The following is a 24,489-nucleotide window of genomic DNA, read 5'->3' as shown; positions in this document are numbered from 1 at the left end:
AGTTTGTTTTGCCTCCGATTTCCCATGTAGTGTATTGGTGTTTTTATTTTTTAACAAGAAACAAATCAGCAAAAGCAAAACTAATTCTTTAATATGGGGGAGAATAATCTGCTATGTTGAGTTTAGGTTTTGCTACGTTGTCAAGTTAGTGGTTACTTCACTCTGCAGTTGAGTCATTGTTTGGATGTTTAATCTCTTGGACAGGTATCCCCTGTTGAAAGCATATTTAGTAGCTTGGGTATATTCCCTGAATAACATGCTGCCAATTGGATTTGATTTGGTTTGATTCATTGTTGTCGCATGTACCTCGTTACAGTGAAAAGTTTTGTTTTTGTGTGCAGTACAGGCAGATCATACTATACAGAGTGCATAAGGGTAGTAGAACACAGCAAGGAAGACAATATTATGGCTGCAGAGAAGGTGCACAGAGAAAAAGACCAACTTCAAATTTGAAAGTTGACAGGCCCATTCAGAATAACTTTGGGGAAGAAGCTGTTCTCGAATCTGTTGGTACTTGTGTTTAAGCTTTTGTGTCTTCTGCTGACAGAAGAAGTTAGAAGAGATTATAACTGGGGTGATTACAGTTGATATTTAGTCCAGTTGCTGAGCAGTCTCAGTACATAGTCAAACAGATGCTTCCCTTCCACTCAACTACCCTCTCATACACTGATATGTAAAAGGTGACTTACTAGTGGTCTGGAATAAATGCTATTCGTATCAGTCAAGAATGAAAAAGCCATGATTTCATAAACAGTGAAGTGCTAGTATGCACAAGAGATCCTCCCCGCAGTTGTTCTCCATGTTAGTTCATCTCAGGTACAAGCAGGATGGTTTTTCTTCCTCTTGCTGCCAGACTAGGATTTAGTCCTGAATTGAAAGAAAGAATGGCATACATTCATATAGGAACTGCCACATCCCAAAGCTTCTTACAGGCAATGAAGTGCTTTCCTGACGTCTGGTCAGAGTTATCCTGTAGGACACCTGATTTGCACACAGGAAACACACAAAAACAGGAATGTCCATAATGGCCACATCTACAGCTCAATGGCCTAAATGTGGATTTTACCAGTTTGAAAATCTCTCCACTCCCGCCCTCACCCCATGACCAACCCTCCCTCTCATCCCCACCTCCTTGACCTGACACAACCTGTCCATCTTCTTTCCCACATATCCACTCCTCCCACCTAAAAGATCAGTCCTCACCACTCCCTACCTGTACTCACCTTTCTTGATCCCACCCACCTTCCCCAGCCCTCCTCTTTCTATTTATTACTGAGGTCCCTTCCCCCGCCACACCATTTCTGACACGAAATATCAACTTTCCTGCGCGTCCGATGCTGCCTGGCCTGCTGTGTTCCTGCAGCTCCACACTGTGTTATCTCATTATCTATTTGAATGATGTTGATTGAGGGTTAAATATTGGCCAGGATGCTGGGGGAATGTCCCCATTCCTCCTGCTGTGGGATCCTTAACATCCACTAAACAGGGCAGACATGGCCTCAGCTTAAGCGAAAGTTTATGCTGCGTCAAAGTTTCCTAAGCATTTTTTTAAGCCAGAGGAATGACATTCCGTTCACACTGTGGCCTCTTGAGCTGCAACAAACATCTGTTTGAAATAAAACCTCTCGGCTTGATGAAGTTATTAACATAGTTATGTAGGTGGCAGAGAATGACGGCAGGATGAATATTTATCATCAGACCCACACGGTCTCAATCTGCAGAGATCCTGGATAAAAGCCAGGCACAGCATGACAGGCAAAAGGTGGAGGTAAATCAGGAACGGATCACCCCAGTGACCTTTCAGCCCCCATCCCAACCAAGTGAGGCATGAACACTCCAGCTCTTCACTCAAGTCATGGCTCTCTCCGCTGAGAGAGGGAGAACAGCTGAAAAGGAAATGGAGAATTAGAAATGACAATATAACATACCGTCGCTGAGACATGCAAGCATGTTGGGTGGAGTGTGCTCTAAACTGTAAAAGGGCTTCCTGTAAATGTTTCTTACATTCACAGCAGTGGTCTTTTGTAATTAGACGTGTGGGTGTCACTGGCTACTTCGGTATTCTTTGTCCGTCCCCAGCCTCCTTTGAAAAGATCTCCAGATTAGTACCTTTTTCTTTAAATTCACTTGTGGGGTGTGGCTAGACCAGCATTTATTGCTCATCCATAATTGCCCAGAGGACAGTTCGCAGTCAACCATATTGCTGTGGGCCTGGAGTCACGCGTAGGCCAGATCAAGTATGGATGGCAGATTTTGTTCACTAATTAGTAAACCAAATAGGTTTTTCCAATAATTGATGATGACTTCATCGTCGTCATTAGAGCCTTAATTCCACATTCTTTATTGAACTCAAATTCCAGCATTTGCCATGGCGGGATTTGAACCAGAATTCCCAGGACATTAACTGAGTTTCTGGATTAATAGTCTATCTTGGGGCTTCCCTTCTTTGCATTGGCTGCAAACCATTTTGGGACAGCCTGTGATGCAAAGGGGTCTGTATAAATGACAATCAGACTGTCTGAAAGGGCAGCAGAGGTCAATTAAATGGAAATTTCACCGAGGATAAACATTTGAGCAGTCAGCTCAGGAAGTGTGGATGTACCTTGAGAGGCTTAACTGTGTTCCTGGTTGTTCTCTCAACCCATTTAGCAATGTGGGGCCGGGAAAGGTTTAAAAATATTTTTGGCTAACCTGAATGGTGCAGAAGACTTGAACATTTCCCAATGGACCGAAGCACAGCTATCGGAATGGTTCCTGAAGTTTTATTCAAGACTGTGTGTAAAATTTCCCTGCTATTTCCATTTATACATGATTGTGATACCTTTAGTGGTGGTGACTAAGGCACTGTGAGAAGCTGGATTAATTAGACTGCAAGGGCCACAATAGGAGGATGGTTACATAAGATTGTTACATATACAAGGCTTAAGAAGTGAACTGATTGAACCGCTTCATGTGATTAAAGGATTTGTCTAGACTTGGAGAGAGAGAAATGATATCGTTTGATGGCAGAGTCCAGCACAAAATTAGAACTAAATTGTTCATGTGTGGGGTCAGGAAGCATCCCTTCACAGGAAATATAATGGAAACTTGAGACTCTCTGCCCAAAATGCAGTCAAATAACAAGTCAATGATACATTACAGAATGGAGATTGATTTTGTTTAATCAAGGAGGGATATTAATTAAAGATATGGATTTGAGGTGGATAGATGAGGGTAACGGTCAGCCATGATTTAACAGAGGAGCAGAAGTGGTTTGAGGTTTGGACCAGCCTCCTGTGGTTCCTGTTAATATCAAGCAAGAATTAAAAATTAAAGCCTGCATAATCCTAGCAGATCATAAGGCCAGTTCATCATTGGGGAGAGAGAGAGAGAGAGAGAGAGAGAGAGAGAGAGAATAACCTGAGGGTCACCACATGTCACATGAAGGGGAGAGGCGAAGAGGAAGAGTCCTTCGTGGTAACCTCAGCTGGTGCAGGATTTCCTTTTATTTCAAAAATATACTTTTTTCATAAAATATCTTAGTATACTTAGTCACTAGAGCAGTTCCTTTCTGTCAGAAACCAAACAAACATTGGAGTTTGACTCAAACCAATCAAAGGCATTTCTTACTTGAACGATATTATATTTACATATATTTGAGGCATCGGAGGGCCTGATAGCTGAACAGACCCCAATTTCACTTCAGCAGAAAGACTTTAGACAGTGATCTTCCCCCACTGTGGCATGGGGCAGTTGCCCCAAACTTTAGTGCATCCCTCGGCATGTAGTCCTGAACATTGGAATGTGCCAGTCTGCAACACTCAGCTGAGGTCAAGTTCTGGCCCTGGAAGGCCAACAAGTTTTGGGCAGACCAAAGAGTGTCTTTCACTGAGTTGATGGTCCTCCGGGCACAGTCAGGAATTGAACCCACACTCTCGGCTTTGCTTTAGACTGCAAACCAGCCATCCAGCCATATTTCTTAGGTGTAAACGATGTCCTTTATGAGGTTAGGTTTGTTCTTAGGTTTGAGTAAAATGCCTTTTTTTTGGAGCCAGCCAATTTCTTGCTGTGACAGGGGTGATTTCCACAAGCATTTATAGAAAGGAAAGTGTTTCAATCTCCAATAATAACAACTCTCATCTTGTTAAAATTGTTCACCTCCTACCCAAGCCGATTTTTAATGTATGAAGAGTAGTGGAGAATGTGCTTGTTGACTCTGGATGTACTTGCACGAGAGACGTGCGAAGGGTCTGTGCTTGTGTGTTTATGTGCTTATTTCCCCAACTGAAGGAACGCATCAGTGTCACCAGAGTGAGAAATAGCCCTGCTGTGACAGGCATTGGGACCCCAGTTTTTGCCATTGGGCTTTAATAGCTACTGCAATAGCAGAGCAACATCAGAAGGAGCAGCATTTTTCTGAGCAAAACACCAGGCTGACGTAGACACGGCTGTGTTATAATTATAGCTGATCTCAACTGTCACTTTTTCTACCAAGTAGTACTTGTACCCCTGAGTCACAACTCAATGTGCACTTTTAATCGAATGTGTACGTAGGAGATATACCAGCCAAGTTTATTTTGTCTCAGTTCTGTTGCCTTGACAGAATTGTAAGTAAAAGGCTGCTGCTAAGAAGCAATAAAGGACTGTTTTGTCAAATCCACTCATGAACTCATCAGTAGAAACATTTTTAAAAAACAAGCTTTATCACCTTCTCAACAAGTGTTAAAATATTTGGTGTGAAAATGCTCTGGTTAGCAACAGTCAATTAAGTGTGAAGCAGTGAGCTTCCTTATTGAATTGCTAGCTGTGTTTGTCATCTCAAAGTTATCGTACCATATTTGAAGTTTGTGTCAATTTCAGCATAAATTAGTGCCCCGGTCAGTGGTCAGATCCCCTTCCTCTGTTACGGCATCATCTTGGTAATCTGTGGGTGAAAACCAGAGGTAATTGATCCTTTCCCATATGATCTAAAGCAGTCAGCTGCTCAGGGTGTGAGAGCTGACCACCAAATATCATTTGACCCGGACGTATAGAGCTTGGGAAGATTTGAATTAAGTTCTCTCTTTGTGTTCATGCCTCACCTCAGCGCATAAATTTCAATCCTTCAACTCAATTTGGGTCAAATTGGAATCCGGAAGTAGTTTGGATTAAAGGATACAATACAAACACTGAATGGATAACTAGTACATCATGTGAGCCATTCAGACAGTGAATAATAGCTGTCAGTCTCTCCAATCCATTATAGCGAATGTAGATCATTGAATCCCCAGAGTGTGGAAGCAAGCCATTCAGCCCATATCAACCCTCTGAAGAACATCCTACCTAGACCCATCTCCTACCCTGTCCCTATAACCCTGCATTTCCCATGGCTAATCCACCTAGCCTGCATATTCCTGGACACAATTCAGCGTGGCCAATCCACCTGCACATCTTTGGACTGTGGGAGGAAACCCATGCAGACACAGGGAGAAGGTACAAACTCCACAAAGTCGTCTGATGGTGGAATTGAACCCAGGTCCCTGGCGCTGTGAGGAGGCAATGCTAGCCACTGAGCCACCCTAAATGAATGTGAGCAGCTGGTACTGAGTGCTTGACAATTTTATTTCTCTAACTATGGCGCAGTGAATAACTTGTTATGAGATCAAAAGCATTTAAATAGTAGGAAGATGGAAGTGAAGGCCACTCCAACTTCTCAGTACTCACTGGAACTTGAACATTAAATGTTCTTCAAAAATTCAGTGGTGACAACTGAGAGATTGTGCTCAGCTATTTCTCGATCTCTTTCTCAACATTTTCCTCTAATGTTCAGGCTTGCCGTTTTCTTGAAAGAACTCATTAATATACAAATGCAAAAAGTTTCCCTCTGCAACAGAGTAAATGTTGAAACAAAATAAAGAAAGGACTTTAGACCAAACTTGCTCAGTCGGGTGAATGGGCTGAAGAGTGACAGATGGAGTTTGAATTGGATAAATGTGAGGTTTTGCATTTTGATAAAGCAAACAAGGGCAGGACATATACAATTAAAAGTAGGGCCTTGAGAGGTGTTGTAGAACAGAGAGACCTAAGAGTTCAGGTACGTAATTCTTTGAAGTTTGCATCAGATATATACAGGGTGGTTAAGAAGGCATTTAGCACAGTTACCTTAACTGCTCAACACCTTTGCGTACAGGAGTTGTGCCATTATGTTGAGGTAGTTCAGGACATTTGTGAGGCCTCTTCTGGAATACGGTGTGCAGCTCTGAATGCCCTATTAGAGGAAGGATATCTTTAAGCTGGAGACGGTTCAGAAGAGATTTACCAGGATATTACCAGGAATGGAGGGTTTAGGTTATAAGGAGAGGCTGGAACTTTTTTCACTGGAGTGTAGGAGTTTGAAGGGTGACCTTATGGAGGTTCATAAAATCATGAGGGATATAGATAAGGTGAAAAATTAGGAAGGATATAGATAAAGTGAATGGTGGGTGTCTTTTCCCTTGGGATGGGGGATTCCAAGACTTGGGGACTTTTTTCAAAGTGAGAGGAGAAAGATTTTAAAAAAAGAGGGATTTTTTATTTACACAGAAAGTGAGTACTCCATAAATACCAAATTTAAAGACTTAGACACATTATGCGCATCAGAGATGGAGAAAAATAAGGATGCCAACCTTTTAGAGTTGATTTGGAGTTTCCAGGATCATGAGGTCAAAATTCAGGAAACTGTTGTGAAACAATCCAGAAGAGAAAACAACACGGGTGCATTAAAAAGGAATCATGTAATTTTCTTCATACATTTCTGTTTAATTGTTATGGTGATGGTGATTGGGAAGATCCCATCAAAATTTTTCCCAGAGTTGAAATGCCTGACACTAGGGGACGTGCATTTCAGGTGAGAGGGGGAAAGTTCAAAGGAGACGTAAGGGGCAGGTTTTTTTACCCAAAGAGTGGTAGGAGTCTGGAACGTACATGCCAGGGGAGGTGATGGAGGCAGAAACAATAGGGGCATTTAGGAGTCTTTTAGATAAGCGCATGAATATGCAAGGTGTGGAGGGATAAGGACCAAGGGAAGGCAGAATGGATTAGTTTAATTTGGCATCATGTTTGGCTGAATATTGTGGACCTAATGGCCCATTCCTATGCTGTCCAGTACTGTATTCCTGATGTGGAGTAAAGAGACATGGGAAGCCAAGTGATGATATCTGTCTGAATCTGTCCCACCAGAATTGGCCCCATGAGGGGCATGTAAAATATTACTGTGAAAATGCGGTGATGCTTTGCACATGTTGGAAGGCAAATTAGCATAGGCCATTCAATCTTAATGGCTCTAACCATCTTTGCCCCCAACGTGTTGCCTATTCAGATGAACTTCTTGTTAGACTAAAAGCTCAAATGGGAGAGAATTCAGATCATTAAATAAACCTGGTGAGTCTTGCTAACTATTGTCTTTATCCTGAACACAAAAACAGTCTTCTGAAGACACTAGCAAAATGTATCATGCTGGAGTATAATTGTGGGTATGTTATAGCAAAAATGACTCATCTGAATTAACCAATATTACCACATAGACTTCCACTTTCTGAATTCTAGAATATGATTCATTTATTTGGGTCCTTGAGGATTTAAATATGAGATGCCAACCTTTTAATAAGTGTGGAAGAATATTTATTACAAGAATCAATTTATGCATTATGTTATCGTATTGATTCTAATATCAAAGAGTACAGGGTACTTAAAGATGATCAGTTCTCTGTATTGTAAATGATATACATGGAAGTGAATAGTGAATAATGTTCTCCACTTAAGGAGTTTTGATATCTGTTCAACTAAAGATAAGCTGCAGAGCTGGGCTGAGAGGTGGCAAATGGAGTTTAATGCAGACAAGTGTGAGGTGAAGCACTTTGGTAGGAGTAACCAGAAGGCAAAGTACAGGGCTAATGGTAAGATTCTTAGCAGTGTAGATGAGCAGAGAGATCTCGGTGTCCATGTACACAGATCCTTGAAAGTTGCCACCCAGGTTGACAGGGCTGTTAAGAAGGCATACAGTGTTTTAGCTTTTATTAATAGAGGGATCGAGTTCCGGAACCAAGAGGTAATGGTGAAGCTGTACAAAACTCTGGTGCGGCTGCACTTGGAGTATTGCGACAGGTTCTGATCACCGCATTATAAGAAGGATGTGGAAACTTTGGAAAGGGTGCAGAGGAGATTTACTAGGATGTTGCCTGGTATGGAGGGAAGGTCTTACGAGGAAAGGCTGAGGGACTTGAGGCTGTTTTCATTCGAGAGAAGAACGTTGAGAGGTGACTTAATTGAAACATATAAAATAATCAGAGGGTTAGATAGGGTGGATAGGGAGAGCCTTTTTCCTAGTATGGTGACGGCGAGCACGAGGGGGCATAGCTTTAAATTGAGGGGTGAAAGATATAGGACAGATGTCAGAGGTAGTTTCTTTACTCAGAGAATAGTAAGGGAATGGAATGCTTTGCCTGCAACGATAGTAGATTCACCAACTTTAGGTACATTTAAGTCGTCATTGGATAAGCATATGGATGTACATGGAATAGTATGGGTTAGATGGGCTTCAGATCGGTATGACAGGTCGGCACAACATCGAGGGCCGAAGGGCCTGCACTGTGCTGTAATGTTCTATGTTCTATGTTCTAGATAGTAACCACATGAAAACTCTGCTTCACATTTAAACAGAGTCTTCAAAACTGCCAAAATCTACTGAATATTCAGTGACTATCAAGGTGTTTATGATCAATATTTGCAATAGTCCTACCAGCATATAGGGTTACTCTTCCATTAGAGGGAGATGACTGATGATGGTTTAACCTGAGGGCCACCACGCCTCAAGCAAGGGGAGAAGGAGAATCCTTCATGGTAATTCTCATATAGTGCAGGAATTAAGCCCACACTCTTAGCATCGCTCTGCATTGCAAAGCAAGGGTCTGAGCTAGCTGATCTCCTTTGTTTAAAGTTCAGCTTTTGTTCAAGAGCAATTTAAGAGGAGATCCTGGTGGACTTCATCTCCCTGTGCAGTCAAAACATGGCTGTTTTCGAGCTGCTATATCATGCGCAATGTTGCATTATGTTGGTTTTTTGCCATTTTGGAAGCATCACTCTTAACAACAATATTCATTGTTAATTATTCATTGCCTAGAATTTAAAAGCTCAAAAATAGATGTTCTCTCTGTTCAGGTGGTTGTTGTTTCATGGTTACCTTTCCAGCATTTAAAATTATTTACAAGTTTATCTTTATCAAATTTCAGATGCTTAATCTGCCTCAATCCACTTTAAATTTAACACTTTAATTGCTGGATTGATCTGGTGATTTTCTTTACATCATTGTAGTGACCTCAATGCTCCCAGGATTTTGAAAGTTTCTTGAAGTGAGACCCGGTGGGTGGGCAGAATCTAGGGGTCAATCTCAGTGGATCAACCTGAGGTTGTGAGTACAGGGAGGAAATTGCAATTTACTTTTTTCTCTGAATTTTGGCGTTCAAAGCTAAAAGAAAGGAGGGAAGCGAGGAGCTCAGTGACAACCATTTGTGAAAGAGACGTCATTTGAATTGAAATTATTTCAGGCAGTTTCCAAATTATTGTAGCCACTCCATCAACCACAACTGTCCGATTTTTCTTCGTGTTGCTTTCGCTAATTAATGTTTCCAATGTTTTAGCCTCCAAAAATCAAGATTTTGAATTAGCAGAATACATACATGAGCAGAGATAGGATGCATCATTTTGAGAGTGAGGTTTCGTAGTTAATACAGGCATTCCACCAGGTGGTTGTCATGATGAAATTTAAAGTACAACCCAGCTCGCTGAACCTTGTCAGTGATATAATTAGAAAAAGCCTTCCATTTGTTAAGCTCCATTGAGTTGATAGAAAATGGAAAAGTCGCACTCTCTCCATCCTCCAGAACTTGGTGTGTATCAAAGCATCAGTCTGAGGAGTTCAGCCATTTGCACCTTTCCCTCTTTGCAACCTTTAGTTTTTTTTTTGTTCCCCAGTGTGAGCTTTCCCTGCAACACCATTGTCGGAAAAATAACATTTGTTATGCAGCAAAATTGCAATTGTCAGCATAGTTCCAGGCTGGGTGCTGCAGTTGAGACCCAATCCAATTGAGTGATGTACTCACAGGGGACTGCCAGAGCTACTGTAAGTTATAGGAGAGGTCATGATGTGGCTGTACGGAACATTGATTTAGAATACTGCATTCAATTCTGGTCCCCTGCTATAAGGTAGATGTGAAACTTGAAAGGGTTCAGAAAAGATTTACAAGGATGTTGCCAGGGTTGGAGGGTTTGAGCTACAGGGAGAGGCTGAATAGGCTGGGGTTATTTTCCCTGGAGAGTTGGAGGCTGAGAAGTGACCTTGTAGAGGTTTATAAAATCATGACGGGTAAAAAGGGGAGTAACATTTTGATTTGTTAGCTGTGCACCCAGTACTGGTTTGCTTAGGAAACAGCTCGGCCTGGGATATTGAGCAGCAGCCTACCCTGTCACCTCTCCCAGCAGCTTGTTGACCTCCTCGCTCCAAGATCATCTGGTTGTCCATTTCATACCTGTATGAGAGGAGGATTGTTGGCTAGTGGGCCCTGATTGGTAGGGATGTTACCAGGGAGAATTCAAGCCAATCAATCAACACCCTCTTGTCGTATAGTCAAAAATATTTTATTCCCTCGACATAGAAAAGAGGTGCAGAAGTAGGCCACTCAGCCCTTCAAACCTGCCCTATCATTCAGTATGATCATGGATAATCCTCCACCTCAGTGCCATATTCCTGCTTTTTACCCCATAGCCTTTAATATCTGAAAATGTATCATTAATCTCTTTCTTGACATCGTCATCTTGATGAGTGCAAGATGGAAAATCTCAAAACAAGTCTTTCTTTTTCCCAGCAATGCTCAAGTTCTGAGAAAGGGTCACCGGACCCGAAATGTTAACTCTGATTTTTTTCTTCACAGTTGCCATGAGTCCTGCTGAGCTTTTCCAGCAACTTCTGTTTTTGTTCCTGATTTACAGCATCTGCAGTTGTTTTGGTTTTTAGTTCGGCATTTTAGACATTAATTCAAATATCTGGGTGGAACTTCTAACTATTTTTCTTCCAAACAATGCCACAGATTAACTTGAAATTGTAGCTGGGACCTTGGGTTTATGTGTTACAGCTAAGAATGGCCTTGGAATTGCACTGAAGTGAGCTTGCCTTTGCAGGAATGATGGGACATACAGCCCCTGTTCCTGACATTCTTGTAAAGATACTATTTGAGGCATGTGTGTTCATTGAATCACTTTGCTCTTTCTCCTCCCCTTTCCCCAGTGTTCCTTTTTGCCAAAATTCTCCATTTACATTGAGACAAAATATGAAGACAACAATGGCTGCAATGACCATGTAAGTCCTTGTGTGGGTCAGAGCATCAGACATTTCACACCAAAATTATTGTACTGTCGAGCTGAACACATATTTATTCTAATGTTTGTTTTTCCTGACTGAAGATCGATCTGCTCTGACTGACATTTACTGGGTTTATGTTGCATGACAAGTTGTGGTGCTGCTAAGCTACCGAGGGCAAAGTCTATGTCATGCAGTCACGTGTGACATTGGGAACTAGAGCCCACTCTATTCCCCTCCTGACACCTGGAGAAGTAGCCAACCCTGTGATCCTCCCCGGAAGGCCACAGGACCAAACTCGACCCGGAGGGTCCCGACGGATGGAATGTTGGCAGTTCCTGCCATCTCCTGCCTCCTCTCCCACCCCTGACAGAAATGGAAGGGTCAGGGGTTAAGATGGAGCCGCTCCATTTGCCACTCTGATTTGGCTGATTTTAGACGTTGAGTAAGTTTGGCATTGCCCCCTACACCTACCCCCCGAGCACCCTTTCCGACGACTTCGGCCACTTGCCTGAAATCCGAAACCGTCTGCTTCTGCCCATCCCCCCGCCACTGCTTTCTGTGCCCATTTTAGAGGGAAAGAGTGGGATCATCAGTTAATATGTGGGCATCAAGAGCCAACAGTTCACCTCCCCATTGTTGTAGAGCTCCGGTAGTTGCCTTCAGAGTAAAGAACCTCCTTGAGACAGTTCACAGTAACAGAGGTGGGTGGGGACCTCGCATTCAATTGTGCAACTGATGACCAAATTACTCTCAGCCGTGTACCGGATATGGAGGGAGGTGAGCACGGCACCCAGTCTTTGGCTGTATCCCCTGTGCGGACTGGGAGGGTAAAATGCTTGAAAGAAATGCAACCCTGTGAGTGATAACTGTGTTCCTAAATGTTCCATTATGATGGAGACACTTAGCCACTTGGAAGGAGCAGTTCTGATAAAGAGTCAACTTTAACTCTATTTCTCTTTCCGTTGCTGAGAGCCTCCAGCAATCTCAGTGTTTGTTTCAGATTTCCAACATCTGCGGTATTTCTCCAATTCCTCCCCTGTGTCCCGACAGATTTTCGGCTCGGACAAAAACCATACGGATCATGAGGTGTGCTTCCTGGACATCGCTTATGATGAGATTCCAGACCGTTACTACAAGAGTTCAGAGGTGAGTGTCACTATCCCAACAACAACCGGGAGTTAATGCCAACTGTTCACAATGCCCCTCATTCAAAGTGCTTTACCCATTTTGTTGATGTTTGCACAGTGAGGCCACTGCTTGATAGAAATGAACCTTTCTGTGTTTGTATCCGTGTGCACCACTAGTTTAACCTCTCTGCATCAGACAGTCGGCTGGGAGTTTAGGGGGGCAATTGGCTGGATCTGTTGCTGGACACACACATGTCTGTGTCACACTCCTGTCTGATTGAGGTGAGCAGTGACCTGTTACCTCACATTCCCTTCGGCAAATAAAATGAAATACTGAGATAACAAGGTGTAGAGCTGGATGAACACAGTAGGCCAAGCAGCACCAGAGGAGCAGGAAAGCTGATGTTTCAGGCCTAGACCCTTCTTCAGAAAGAGGGTCTATGCCCAAAACGTCAGCTTTCCTGGCCTGCAGCGTTCACCCAGCTCTATACCGTGTTATCTCAGATTCCCCAGCATCTGCAGTTCCTACTATGTCTGAAACAATTTTAGCCATGAAATACCATTCACCAGTGTGCAATCTGTTTTAACTTCCAGCAAACCTATTTTTGGTGTAGCGAAAGCAACGCTTTGTCACTGCTGTCTGGATTCCTAGTTTCTTTATTCTGTGAGGTGTCTACACTGTTGTAACTGGGTGTATAATCTGTGGGAGGCCAAGCACTTGCTGTGGGAGGGGAAGGATGTTGAATGGGACATGTGTGTGCCACCTTGGATCACCCTGAAAGTACAAACAGATTTGTAGTTAAGCAGCACCTTTCATGTCCCTCGAATGAAGCATCTTACAGCCACTTGGTACGCAGTGAGGTTTCATGAGCAGCAACATGATAAATTGTTTGAATGATGTTGTTTGAGGGAAATAAATGTTAGTAAGGCACCAGGAGACCACTGACTGTGTAACACTCCCTCAATGCTGCAACTAAGAATCAGCCTAGTTTGGTCTTCCAACTCCTGGACTGGGATTTGAACCCAGAACTTTCTATCCCTGAGGGAATGGCGATACCCTCAGAGCCATGGCATCCCAATAATCAGGAGCACTTTGGCACCAGGATATGACAGTCGTCATCCTGATGCCAAGTTGGAAGGGAGGACAGGGACTGGCAGTTACTTTAGTTTTTTTTCACTCATGGGACATTCCTGACACCCTTAATTGCTCAGTAAAGAGCCCAAGCACATTGCTGTGGGTTTGGAGTCATGTGTAGGCCAGATCAGGATGGCACATTTTCCTTCCCTAAGGACATTAGTGGGCAAGATGGGTTTTTCCTAACAATGGTCATCATTCGACCGTTAATTCCAGATTTTTATTGGATTCAAATTCCATCATCTGCTGTGGTGGGATTTGAACCTGGGTCACCAGAACAATTAGGAGTTAATAGTCTAGTGACAGTACCACAAGGCCATTACCTCCAACATTACACAACATCAGCTAATGACCTTCTCCTGTCTAATACTGAACCAGTTTGTTTCACTTCCACTTGCCTTTTGGAAACTTTCGACACAGCCAGTAGATTGTTCACCCTGTTTTCCTGGCAATGTAACTATCGTCCAGTGCTCTTCGTTCAGTTGCTACAGTTCACCAAATGAATGTCTTACACCAACAGGACCTCCGGTATTTTGCGTCAGTGAAGACTGGACGGGGTCCTCTGAAGGAGGGATGGAGGAATGACCCTTCACCTGTCATGTGCTCCTACAAACAAGTGACTGTTAAGTTTGAAGTCTGGGGTCTGCAGACAAGAGTGGAGCAGTTTGTTCAGAAGGTGAGCACCACTGAACAGTGATTGCATACCTGTTGTAATTGTTCCCTGGGATCAGCCACTTCTGTTTGAATTTGTTGTGTTAACGTTACCTCAGACTAATTGTCAGAACCTCCCCATTGCACCTTAACCTCGTAAAGATGAAGGGTATAACTAAGAGTGGAATCAATAGTTGCTTCTGTAGAATTCAGGCCCAATTTTAACTTTGCTCAGCCAGCAGGAATGGGGCAAATGCACAGGTGAAATATTAAAATATGAACATTGCTCAGACTGTTGAGTATAGGAGTTGGGGCGTTATGTTGAGGTTGTACAGGATGTCGGTGAAGCCTCTTTTGGACACCGTGTTATAGGAAGGATATTATTAAGCTGGACAGGGTTCAGAAGAGGTTTAACAGGGTGTTGCCAGGAATGGAGGGTGTGAGCTATAAGGTGAGGATGGAGAGGTTGGGACATTTTCAATTGGCGCATAGGAGGTTGAGGAGTGATCTTATAGAGGTTTATAAATTCAGGAGGGGTATGGATAACATGAATTTCAGATGTCTTTTCCCTCAGGTGGCAACTTCCAAGACTTGGGAGCATACTTGTAAGGTGAGAGGAGAAAGGTTTAAAAAAAGTCATGAGGGGCAGCATTTTTTAGAGTGATTCGTATGAGGGATGAACTTTTAGAGGAAGTGGTGAATGAGGGTACAGTTACAACATTTGAAAGACATTTAGATAAATACATGGATAGAAAATGTTTGGAGAGATATGGGCCAAGCATGGGCAGATGGGACTGGTTTAGTTTGGGATTGTGGTCGGCATGGACTGGTTGGACCACAGGGTCTGTTTCTGTCCTGCATAACTCTATGACTCCATAAAATGTCGCATTTCTGAAGTATTCGTTTTAATTGCTGCCAGTTACAGTCCTCCAAGCTATTTGAATATACAGTCCGATGATGATATTGGCCCTGAAAGGCAATTTAGCAGCTGGTTGCAGCTTTGATACTCCTAACCCTTGTTCACCTTCATAGACTGAGCATCCCAGCAATTCTGTAGATGAAAACCATTATCTTCATCTTCCCCCTGACTTCTCCCTAATGATTTTAATTTTATGACCTCTGTTTGTGGGAATAGTATTTTTTTTCCATCTGCTCTTTTCATCACTCTGAAAACCGTTAGTGGGTCACCTCCCAACTTACCCTAATCCAGGGAGAGCAAGTCTCATGTTTTTTGTCTCCCCTCATGACGGAATGCCCACATCCTCATCATGGTAACCTGCCCTGTCCCTCTTTGAAGGTGTTTACTCTTGTCTGCCTTAGAGTGAGTTCACCTTTAAGGATTGAATGTGCTTTGTGTGTACACAATGTTGCGCCTCCAGCTGGCCTGCTGTGGGGCTGCAAGTTACACATCAGCATAAATCAGGTAGTTTGCTGCAATATCTGCTTCATAACTTACAATGTGGTTTACTGTTTTAAATAAACTAACCCGCAGAGTTGATCAGTGCCTGACAAGTGGTTGATTATTCCATCAATGAAATGATATTTACTAAAGTGGTGGGCTCAGAATTGGCTGCAACACCACAGATAACGTTTCTGTAGTGATTGTAATGATGTCAGCTGGGTGGACCTCGCAGAATATGGGCTCCCTGATTGGGGTTGTTAACCTGGTCCAATCAGGGAGCCCTGGCTGACGGATAGAAACAGGACGGTCAGGAGTCACTCTGAGAGCTGGCTCTGAGGGAGCTGGATCAGTGTCAGGGCCTCTCCACATATAAATAAAGGGTGACTTGGTGGTGGCCTGTGTGGGGTTGTTTCAGTTTTGAGACCTCAGAACCTTCAGTCGCACAATGAATGCCTTAAACTGCACAAAAATGACAAGGTCATCAAGTGCTGTTGCGGGAGCAACTCATTCCTCAGGGTCCCTGCCAAAATAGAGCGGCAATGGCAAATATCTGAGTAGTACGCTCATGGGATCATGTTAGTTCAGCTCAAGAGGACTCCGAAAATGGTCAGTTTTTCTCCACGTAAGGCCAGGTTTCAGTTGCTGAAGTTGAATCATTTCTACTGGCTTTCCTATCTGCTTGGAAAATTTGCAATTGGATTTGAAAGAACGCCCCCAAGATTTTTCTGAAGCCAACGTTTACAAGCCAGAAAATGAAACCACTTTATGGGATTAAGAGAGCGCTGATTAAATATAAATGTCTTTGTGGCTGTTTGACAAACAGCCAATTTACTCACTCATCTGGGACAGCTGGCTTCTTGGAGTTGAGCATCGCACACATTCACTGAACTGCCAATTGAATCTCTACCCTGTGGAAGCAGGTCACTTGGCCCATCAAGAGTCACACTGACCCTCTGAAGAGCAGCCCACCTTGCCTCAACCCCTTACCCTGTTCCTGTAACCCTGCATTCCCCATGGCCAACCCACCTGACCTGCACGTCCCTGGACACGATGCGCAATTTTAGCACGGCCACTCCACCTGCGCATCTTTGGACCATGGGAGGAAACCGGAGCAAACCTGCGCGGACATCTGAGGAGAACGTGCAAGCGCCATACAGGCACCCAAGGGTGGGATTGAACTGAGCTCCCCAGAGCTCTGAGGCAGCGGTACTAACCATAGAGCCAGCAGGAACAGGAGGATCTCAGGTCTGATTTCCCCATCCTTGCGGAGGCACAATGTGATGATTCATGTTCATTCAGGCTTCCCCTATAAACCCTCTGATCTGGGGAGGAGCTGGGCCTCCCACTCCCTGCTCAAACATGGCTGGTTCGAGATCAAGGAGAGTGGTTATAGCTGGGGCCCTGGGGAGAACAGCTCTTGGATCTTCCCTTGAAACTGCTGTCTGTTGGTTGCAAGGAAAAGGAGGAAAAGCAATGGACGAGGAAAAGCGATGCATCCAATCCATGAGTTTCTCAGCCCTAGCCCAAGGATCAGGCTCCAACAAGACACTCTGCTCCTGCTCCTGTATGTGTGTAATGGAGAAAAGGGCACGGGATGATGTATCACAGGAAAGAAACCGCCAGGAGAACAATTGCAGGAAAGAAAAGGGGCAGGCTGTTCTGATCCTGGCAGTAAGACCAGGAAAAGACAGATTGATGACCTCCTAGTCGGTTGAAAAGGATTTATTCTCACACTAATGCCTGCAGGGAGTATGAGCACATTCTCAATCACCTCATTTCCGTTCCGGCCGTTACTGCTGGTATTTGAAATGTTTCAAAGTCCACAAACGCTTCCTTCTAACCCCATGAATGCTGGAGACACTCAACAAGGATTGGCAGGCAACATCTGTGGAGAGAGGGAAACAGAGTTAGTGTTTCAAGTCCAGGGCAACTTTTCCTCTGACCCAGTGATGAGGGACCAGGGTAGAGTCTGTACCTGTTAACAGACAGATCAATGTCCAGAGGGCATGGATTGAAAGTAATCAGGTAAAGGATTGAAGGGGAGTCGAGAAACCTTTCAGCAGGGTAATGTTGGGGACCTGGAAGTCACTGCTACAGACCATGGTAGAGATGGAACACCTCGAGAAATTTAAAGATCACTTGGTAGAACCATTGATGTACCTTAAGCTGTAGGGCTACAAATCAGAGGGTAGATAGGTTAGATGAGGTCAAATGGGACTAGATATTCCCTCAAATAAGGCTAGGTAGGTCAAATGGATGGTTTTTGCTACAGCTAATGCCATTTGTTCCTATAAATTGATCACTACTCACCAGTTTCTCCCCTCACCCACCCGAATTCTGTGGGTCTCTGGTAAGGCTTTGTGTCTTTAAGTACCTTAAATAGATGTTGCCTTGGTGTCCTTCACTACAACAGACATGAGTTACGGGTCTGACTTCTTATTTTCGCGTAGTTGTTCCAAAGAGTAACTGAGTGTGTTTGCAACCTGCCATACTGACTGGAATGGTACGTAAAACAGTTGTGCCTGTTAAAGAGACTGACAGGAGATGGTATGGGAGCTGCATGTTAGACTGGGCAGAAACAGAATGACTCAGGATCAGCACAGAGTACCTTTACAGTCAGGCAAGGGAACTTTGTCTGGGCCCAACAACCACAATGGAGCCCACTGCTGGTTGTTCTCACACGTTACATAGGGTGAAAATAAAGGGTTGATTTTAATGCCCTCCCCGTAATCCTGATTAAGTCATTGGGCAGAGATTACAGTGATTGGGGGTGTTGCCAACTTTGACAGACAAATCGGTGTGTGGATTGTAGGCACCCAGAAGTCTGGCACTCACTGTCTGACTGAGAGACCCCACTACCCTCGCTGTTGGGCAATGCTCCCTACCCATGAAGATGTTCAAAGTAGAAAGTTGTTCGTACTTCCTACAATGGAGCTGTCATCCTGACATTAGAAAGCTAATGGAATGCTGGCCTTTATATCTGGAGGACTGGAGTACATGGATGAAGACATTTTGCAGCAGTTTTACAAAACCCTGGTTGGACCCCACTTGGAGTACTGTGAGCAAATCCTGGCACTATGCCTTAGGAAGGATAGATTGGCCTTAGAGGGAATATAATGTAGGGTTACGAGGGTGATACCTTGACTTGAGGGGTTAGGTTATGAGGAGAGCTTACACAAATTAGGCCTGTTTTCTCTAGAATTTAGAATGTTAAGGGCTGGCCTGATTGAAGTCTTTGACTTATTAATGGAAAAAGAGAGTAGATAAAAATTGATCATTTCCACTGGCTGGGGATTCTAGAACTCAGGGACATAGTCTGAGAATTAGTCTGACAGTTCAGAAAGCACTTCCACGGACAAAAGACAGTAGATGTTTGGAACTCTCTTCCATAAATGGCAGTGAATGGTTTATCAGTTCATTTTAAGTGCGACGTTTTATTTTCTTAAGCAAAGGTTTTAAGGGATATGTGGAAAGGCAGGAATGTGGAGTTAGGCCACAGACCAGCCATCTCATTGAATGGTGGAACAGGTTCGAGGGGCTGAATGGCCTACTTCTGTCTCTGTATTCGTCCTCTTGCACGATGGATACTCAGCCCCGGGGTTCATGTCCTGGAGAAACCTCATTGCTGGTCTGACAGTTAATAGTTAATAGAGAGGCTTCTCTGAAAGAGGCAAGACTGGGGGAATTGGCTAGCCCGACAAACTGATGTGTTTTATTCTTTATTCATTAATGGGATGGGGACATCACTGGCTAGGCAGCATTTATCGTCCATCCCTAATTACCCCAGAGGGCAGGCCAGAGTCAACCACATTGCTGTGGGTCTGGAGTCACATGTAGGTCAGACCAGGTAAGGATGGCAGTTTCCTCCCCTAATAGTGAACCAGGTGGGGTTTTCTCCCCCTGAAAAATTGGCAATGCATTCATGGTCATAATGAGATTTTTAATTCCAGATATTTTTATTGAATTCAAATTCCACCGTCTGCTATCGCAGGATTCGAACCCAGGTCCCCAGATTAACAGTCTAACGATAATACTACTAGGCCATTACCTCCCCATGCTTCTTTTAAGAAGAAGCAGCACCGACTCACAGTGGGTGGGAGAGGCTGCAAAGTCACCGTTGTCCTACCAGGCTATAGGCCTGCTGTGTAATTGGAGAGATTGGTGGTTTAACCTGAGGGTCGCCATAGCTCAGTTGAGGAGGGAGGTTGAGAAGGAGCATCCTTCCTGATAACCTCAGCCGTTGTGGGAAATTGAACCAAAGCAGTTGGTGTTACCGAGCATCACAAACGAAGCCATCAAGCCAACGGAGCTAAAGCCCACTCCTAGCTGTAGTGATTGTTGAATGCCAGCCTTGGTTGTAATAGGAAAGACACCTTCATGTCAATGGACTCCAGGACCCAAGGTTACTTTGGAGACTTTTCTGTTGAATTTTTAAGGCCCCTTTATATTTTACAATTAAGGTAAACCACTGCAGGGATTTTCAAACTGTCTATATTGAGCTGTCGGAATTGTGATACATTTGTCTTTATGCTGAATGTTTAGTAGAACTTTATTGTAATTGATCCTTGCTATCAAACGAAAGCTTTTTTTTAACATGTTGCTGTGGAAATGAAAATCCATTTCTGCCCTTGGCTTACCTCTTCTCTTTTGAAAATGTAATTACTTTAGCTGGAAAAGGTGTCATTAGTTAAACTTGTCTAACTGTCGATCTATGCAAAAATAAAATCTCACTTTGTATTATCACGATTTGTTTCAATTTACAAATAGCTTTGTAATGCTCCAGATGCCCTACTGCTAATTACTATGAAAATTCATAAGTAAAAACAAAACACTGTGGTTGTTGGAAACATGCATTTAAACTGGGAAATGCTGGAAATATTCAGTAGGCTTTGCAACCTCTGATGAGATAGGAGCAGAGGTAAATCTTTCAGTGAATGAGCTTCTGAGAGTTGAAGGATATTGATGGGTTTAAGCGCAGTTTTAGTATCATTAAAGACTCCTCAGATAATAACACAGTTTGAATGTACTTTCAGCAAGACCTGGACAACTTTTAGCTTTAGACTGATCTATACCACAAATGTCAAAGCAATTACCAAAATGCTAGGCAATGACTATCTTCAATAAGGGAGAACGTAACCATCTCCCCATGACATTGAACAGTGGTGAATTCACCATCAACAACATCTTCAGGCTTACCATGGACCAGAAACCGCACTGGACCAGCTGTATATGTCATGTGGCTACAAGAGGAGGTCAGAGATTGTCAGCTTTGTGGAGATTAACACACCTCCTGACTCCCTAAAGCCTGTCCACCATCTCCAAGGCATGGGTCAGGAGTGTGATGGAATACTCCTCACTTGCCTGAAATAGTGCAGCTCAGGCAGTACTCTAGAGGCTTGACACCTTCCAGGACTGCTTGAACAGCACCTCATCCACCTCCTTCAGTATTCACTCTCCCTGCCCCCAGCTGATGTTTGCATTATCTATAAAATACACTGCAGCTTTCATCAACAGCACCTTCCAACCCAGTGACCTCTTCCAGTCGTAAAGGGGCATCTCCCTCAAGGGCTCCCTTTCCACATGGGGTGCTGCCTGTCCTATTGTCTGCCTCCCAGTAATGTCCCCTCCCCAACTATTTGATTTGCGTCAGGGTAACAGAGTACAGGATGCAGTGTTAAAGCTGCCAAGAAGGTACAAAGAGAGAGATCGATGTTAATATTAAAGAGGTCCATTGAAAAGTCAGATAGCAGCTGGGAAGAAGCTGATCTTGAATCTATTTGTATGGATGTACAAACTTTTATATGGTCTGCCTGATGGAAAAGGGGGGAAGAGAGTATAACCCGGATGGGAGGGCCCTTTGATTGTTTTGTATACTTTCCAGGGGCAGTGGCACACATAGATGGATTCAGTGGATGGAAGGTAGGTTTGCATGATAGACTGGGCTGTGTTCACAACTCTCTGTACTTCCTTTTAGTCTCGGGAAGAGTAGTTGCACCCCACACCGTGACGCGTCCAGATAGAATGCTTTCTATGGTGCAGCTATAAAAATTGGTAAGAGTTTTTATGGACAAGCTGAATTTCCTTAGCCTCCTGAGGAAGTAGAGGCCTTGCTGTCCTTTCTGACCATTGTGTCAACGTGGTTGAACCAGGACAGATTGTTGGTAGATCATCACTCCAGGAGCTTGACATTCTCGACCATCTCTACCTCAGCACCATTGATGCAGACGGGAGCGTGCCCTCCACTCTGCTTCCTGATGTCAATGAACAGCTCCTTCATTTTACTGATGTTGATGGAGAGATTGTACTGTTAAGCAATCAATCTCCTTCCTGTGTTCTGTCTCATCATGTTTGAGATCCAACCTACAACGGTGGTGTGGTCAGCAAACTTGTAAATGGAGTTGGGATGGAATTTAGCCACACGGTCGTATGTGAATAAGGAGTAGATTTGGGCCAGCCTTGCAGGGTACTGGTGTTGAGAATTATCAGGGAAGAGCCGTTGTTCCCTATGGTCTGCCAGTCAGGAAACAGAGAATCTAGTTACACAGCGGGAATCAGATTCCCAGGTCTTGCAGTCTGGAGCTGCGTTTGGTTGGAAATATGGTGTTGAAGGCGGAGCTGTAGTCAATAAGTAGGAGCCTGAAGTAGGTATCCTCATTGTCCAAGTGTTCCAGGGATGAGTATAGGACCAAGGAGATGGCATCTGCTGTAGACCTATTGCGACAGTAGGTGCGTTGCAAGGGATCAGGCTATCTGGGAGACTGGAGTTGATGTGCCATGAACAATTTTGCAAAGCACTTCAGAAAGATGAAGGTCAGAACCACTGGGTAGTAATCATTGAGACACACTGCATGATTTTTCTTTGGCACTGGTGGTCTTCTTGAAGCAGGTGGGGACTTCAGATCATGGTATGGAGAGTCTGAAGGTGTCAGTGAATACTCCCACCTGTTGGTCTGCTCAGGATCTGAGTGCACTGCCCGGGAACTCCATCCAGGCCGGTCGCTTTCCATGGGTACACCCTTAGGAAGGCCAATCTGACCTCTGCGGCCGTGACCATGGGTACAGGTACATCGGAGCTGATGGGGCAGGCGACATCGTTTCACTGTCCTTCTATTCAAAGCGAGCATAACCTAACATCTGTGCCCAGGTGCCCAGCTCATGGTCCCCATTCCATCCTTAGTCATGCCTCCCTTCTCTGTAAATGAATCCTCCTCCCTCCTCATTTTTCCAGCTTGAGATGCTGGACAGTGCTTGTCATTCCATTCTTGGTCACTGCTGGTGCTGGTGGGACTACAGATCTACTGTCTAATTAGATTGCCCAGTGACACCGTGAGGCGGGGATTCTGGGTGTGATTGGCGGAAGTGATGTCCAATCAATTAACACATCTCAGGATGTTAAATCACTGTGGGGTAGCTAGTGTCCACACTGACTCATAGCCAGGTGGAAAGCCCTATTCGAGAGAAAATGTTTCTGTGAATCCTAGACATCTTTTAATCACCCATATAGCATTGTTATTACCCACTTGTGAAGCGACTGGGACTTGAACCTGGGTGCCCTGGTTCAGAAATAGGGACACTACCACACCACAAGAACTTTCCAGTACATTTTATATTCTTAATCCTGTCAGAATATCTGGATACATTGTCAAGTCCCCAGACAGCTGAATCTGACAGACCAAAAAGTTCAACTGCAACTCAAAACCTGTTTGACTGACAGAAGTAAGACTCGTCCCACAGATAATAATGGTTAATGAGAAGCAGTAGGACTCATGGTTAGTTTGAACAGCATAGAATTTTACACCGTGGTGGCTGCTGATATTTTCTCCTGCCTTTAGTTTTGGGACATTGTCCAGAGTGAGGCAGTTTTCCTTAAGGATGTTTATGGAACAAGAGCTGGGAGCTAAGAGCTAGACTTAGAGCAGCCACTGTCATTCTGATAACCAGACGAGGTGTGAGATCCCAGTGTTTGGACACTTCATACAGATTTGCTAAATTGTTGATAGTCTAATATTCCATTGGTATATTGATCAGGTTATTGTAGAGGAACCTGCAGCCAAAGCTGTAGAACAACAGTCCCTCAAAGGGGCACACTGCGCACACTTGCTTCATTGGCTCTTGCATATGACATGACGCATTTATACAACATGATGCATTTATATAGCAACTTCAACACAATGAAGCTTCCTGTGGTGCTTCACATGTAAATTATCAAATAACATGTGGCACTGACATGAAATATTAGGACAAGTGAGCAATATATTGCTCAAAAAAGGTGCAGGCTTCAAGGAAAATGTAATACTGCTCTTCCTGTCTAGTGAATCTGGCAAGCCACTTAATATTCACTTCAGAGAAGTATTTCTCACAGAATTATTATGGTGTAGAAGGAGACCATTGGGTCTGTCATGTCTGCATCAGCCCTATTATCAGTTGCCTTTTTCCCATGTTCCCTGCACATTATTTCTATCCAAATAACAATCTCATGTACTCTTGAATGATTCAATTGAAACTGCCAGCACCACAGTTCCAGGCAGTGCATCCCATACCCTAAAGGCTTTACTCACATCACCCCTGCTTCAGTTAAAATCATCAGTAAGCCCTCTCGTTCTTGTTTCTTCTCTGCGACTCTTGGATAGGCACATTGATGATAGTAAAATGTAGGGTTTGCAAGGTAGATTGATCTTGGAGTAGGGTAATAGGTTGGCACAAAATCATGGGCCGAAGGGCCTGTACTGTGCTGCACTGTTCTGTGTTCTATGTTCCTTTTTTTTCATAAGCTTCACCCTATCTACTCTATCTAGCTCACTCATGATTTTGAAAATCTCTATCA

General features: G+C 43.8%; 1 protein-coding gene across 1 annotated transcript in view; it reads left to right on the top strand.

Moving 5' to 3' along the window:
- Positions 1 to 24,489, top strand: part of LOC125462276 (cytoplasmic phosphatidylinositol transfer protein 1-like) — a 215,667-nt gene that overhangs the window by 130,956 nt on the left and 60,222 nt on the right. Inside the window, exons 6-8 of the mRNA XM_048552115.2 lie at positions 11,276 to 11,347; positions 12,401 to 12,496; positions 14,133 to 14,288. Of these exons, the coding sequence (XP_048408072.1) occupies positions 11,276 to 11,347; positions 12,401 to 12,496; positions 14,133 to 14,288 (324 nt within the window). The remainder of the gene's footprint in view (positions 1 to 11,275; positions 11,348 to 12,400; positions 12,497 to 14,132; positions 14,289 to 24,489) is intronic.

The sequence above is a fragment of the Stegostoma tigrinum genome, chromosome 23, assembly GCF_030684315.1.
Source record: "Stegostoma tigrinum isolate sSteTig4 chromosome 23, sSteTig4.hap1, whole genome shotgun sequence".
NCBI lineage: Eukaryota > Metazoa > Chordata > Chondrichthyes > Orectolobiformes > Stegostomatidae > Stegostoma > Stegostoma tigrinum.
The sequence above is the reverse complement of the archived record's forward strand: the minus strand, read 5'-3'. Positions and strand labels throughout refer to the sequence as shown.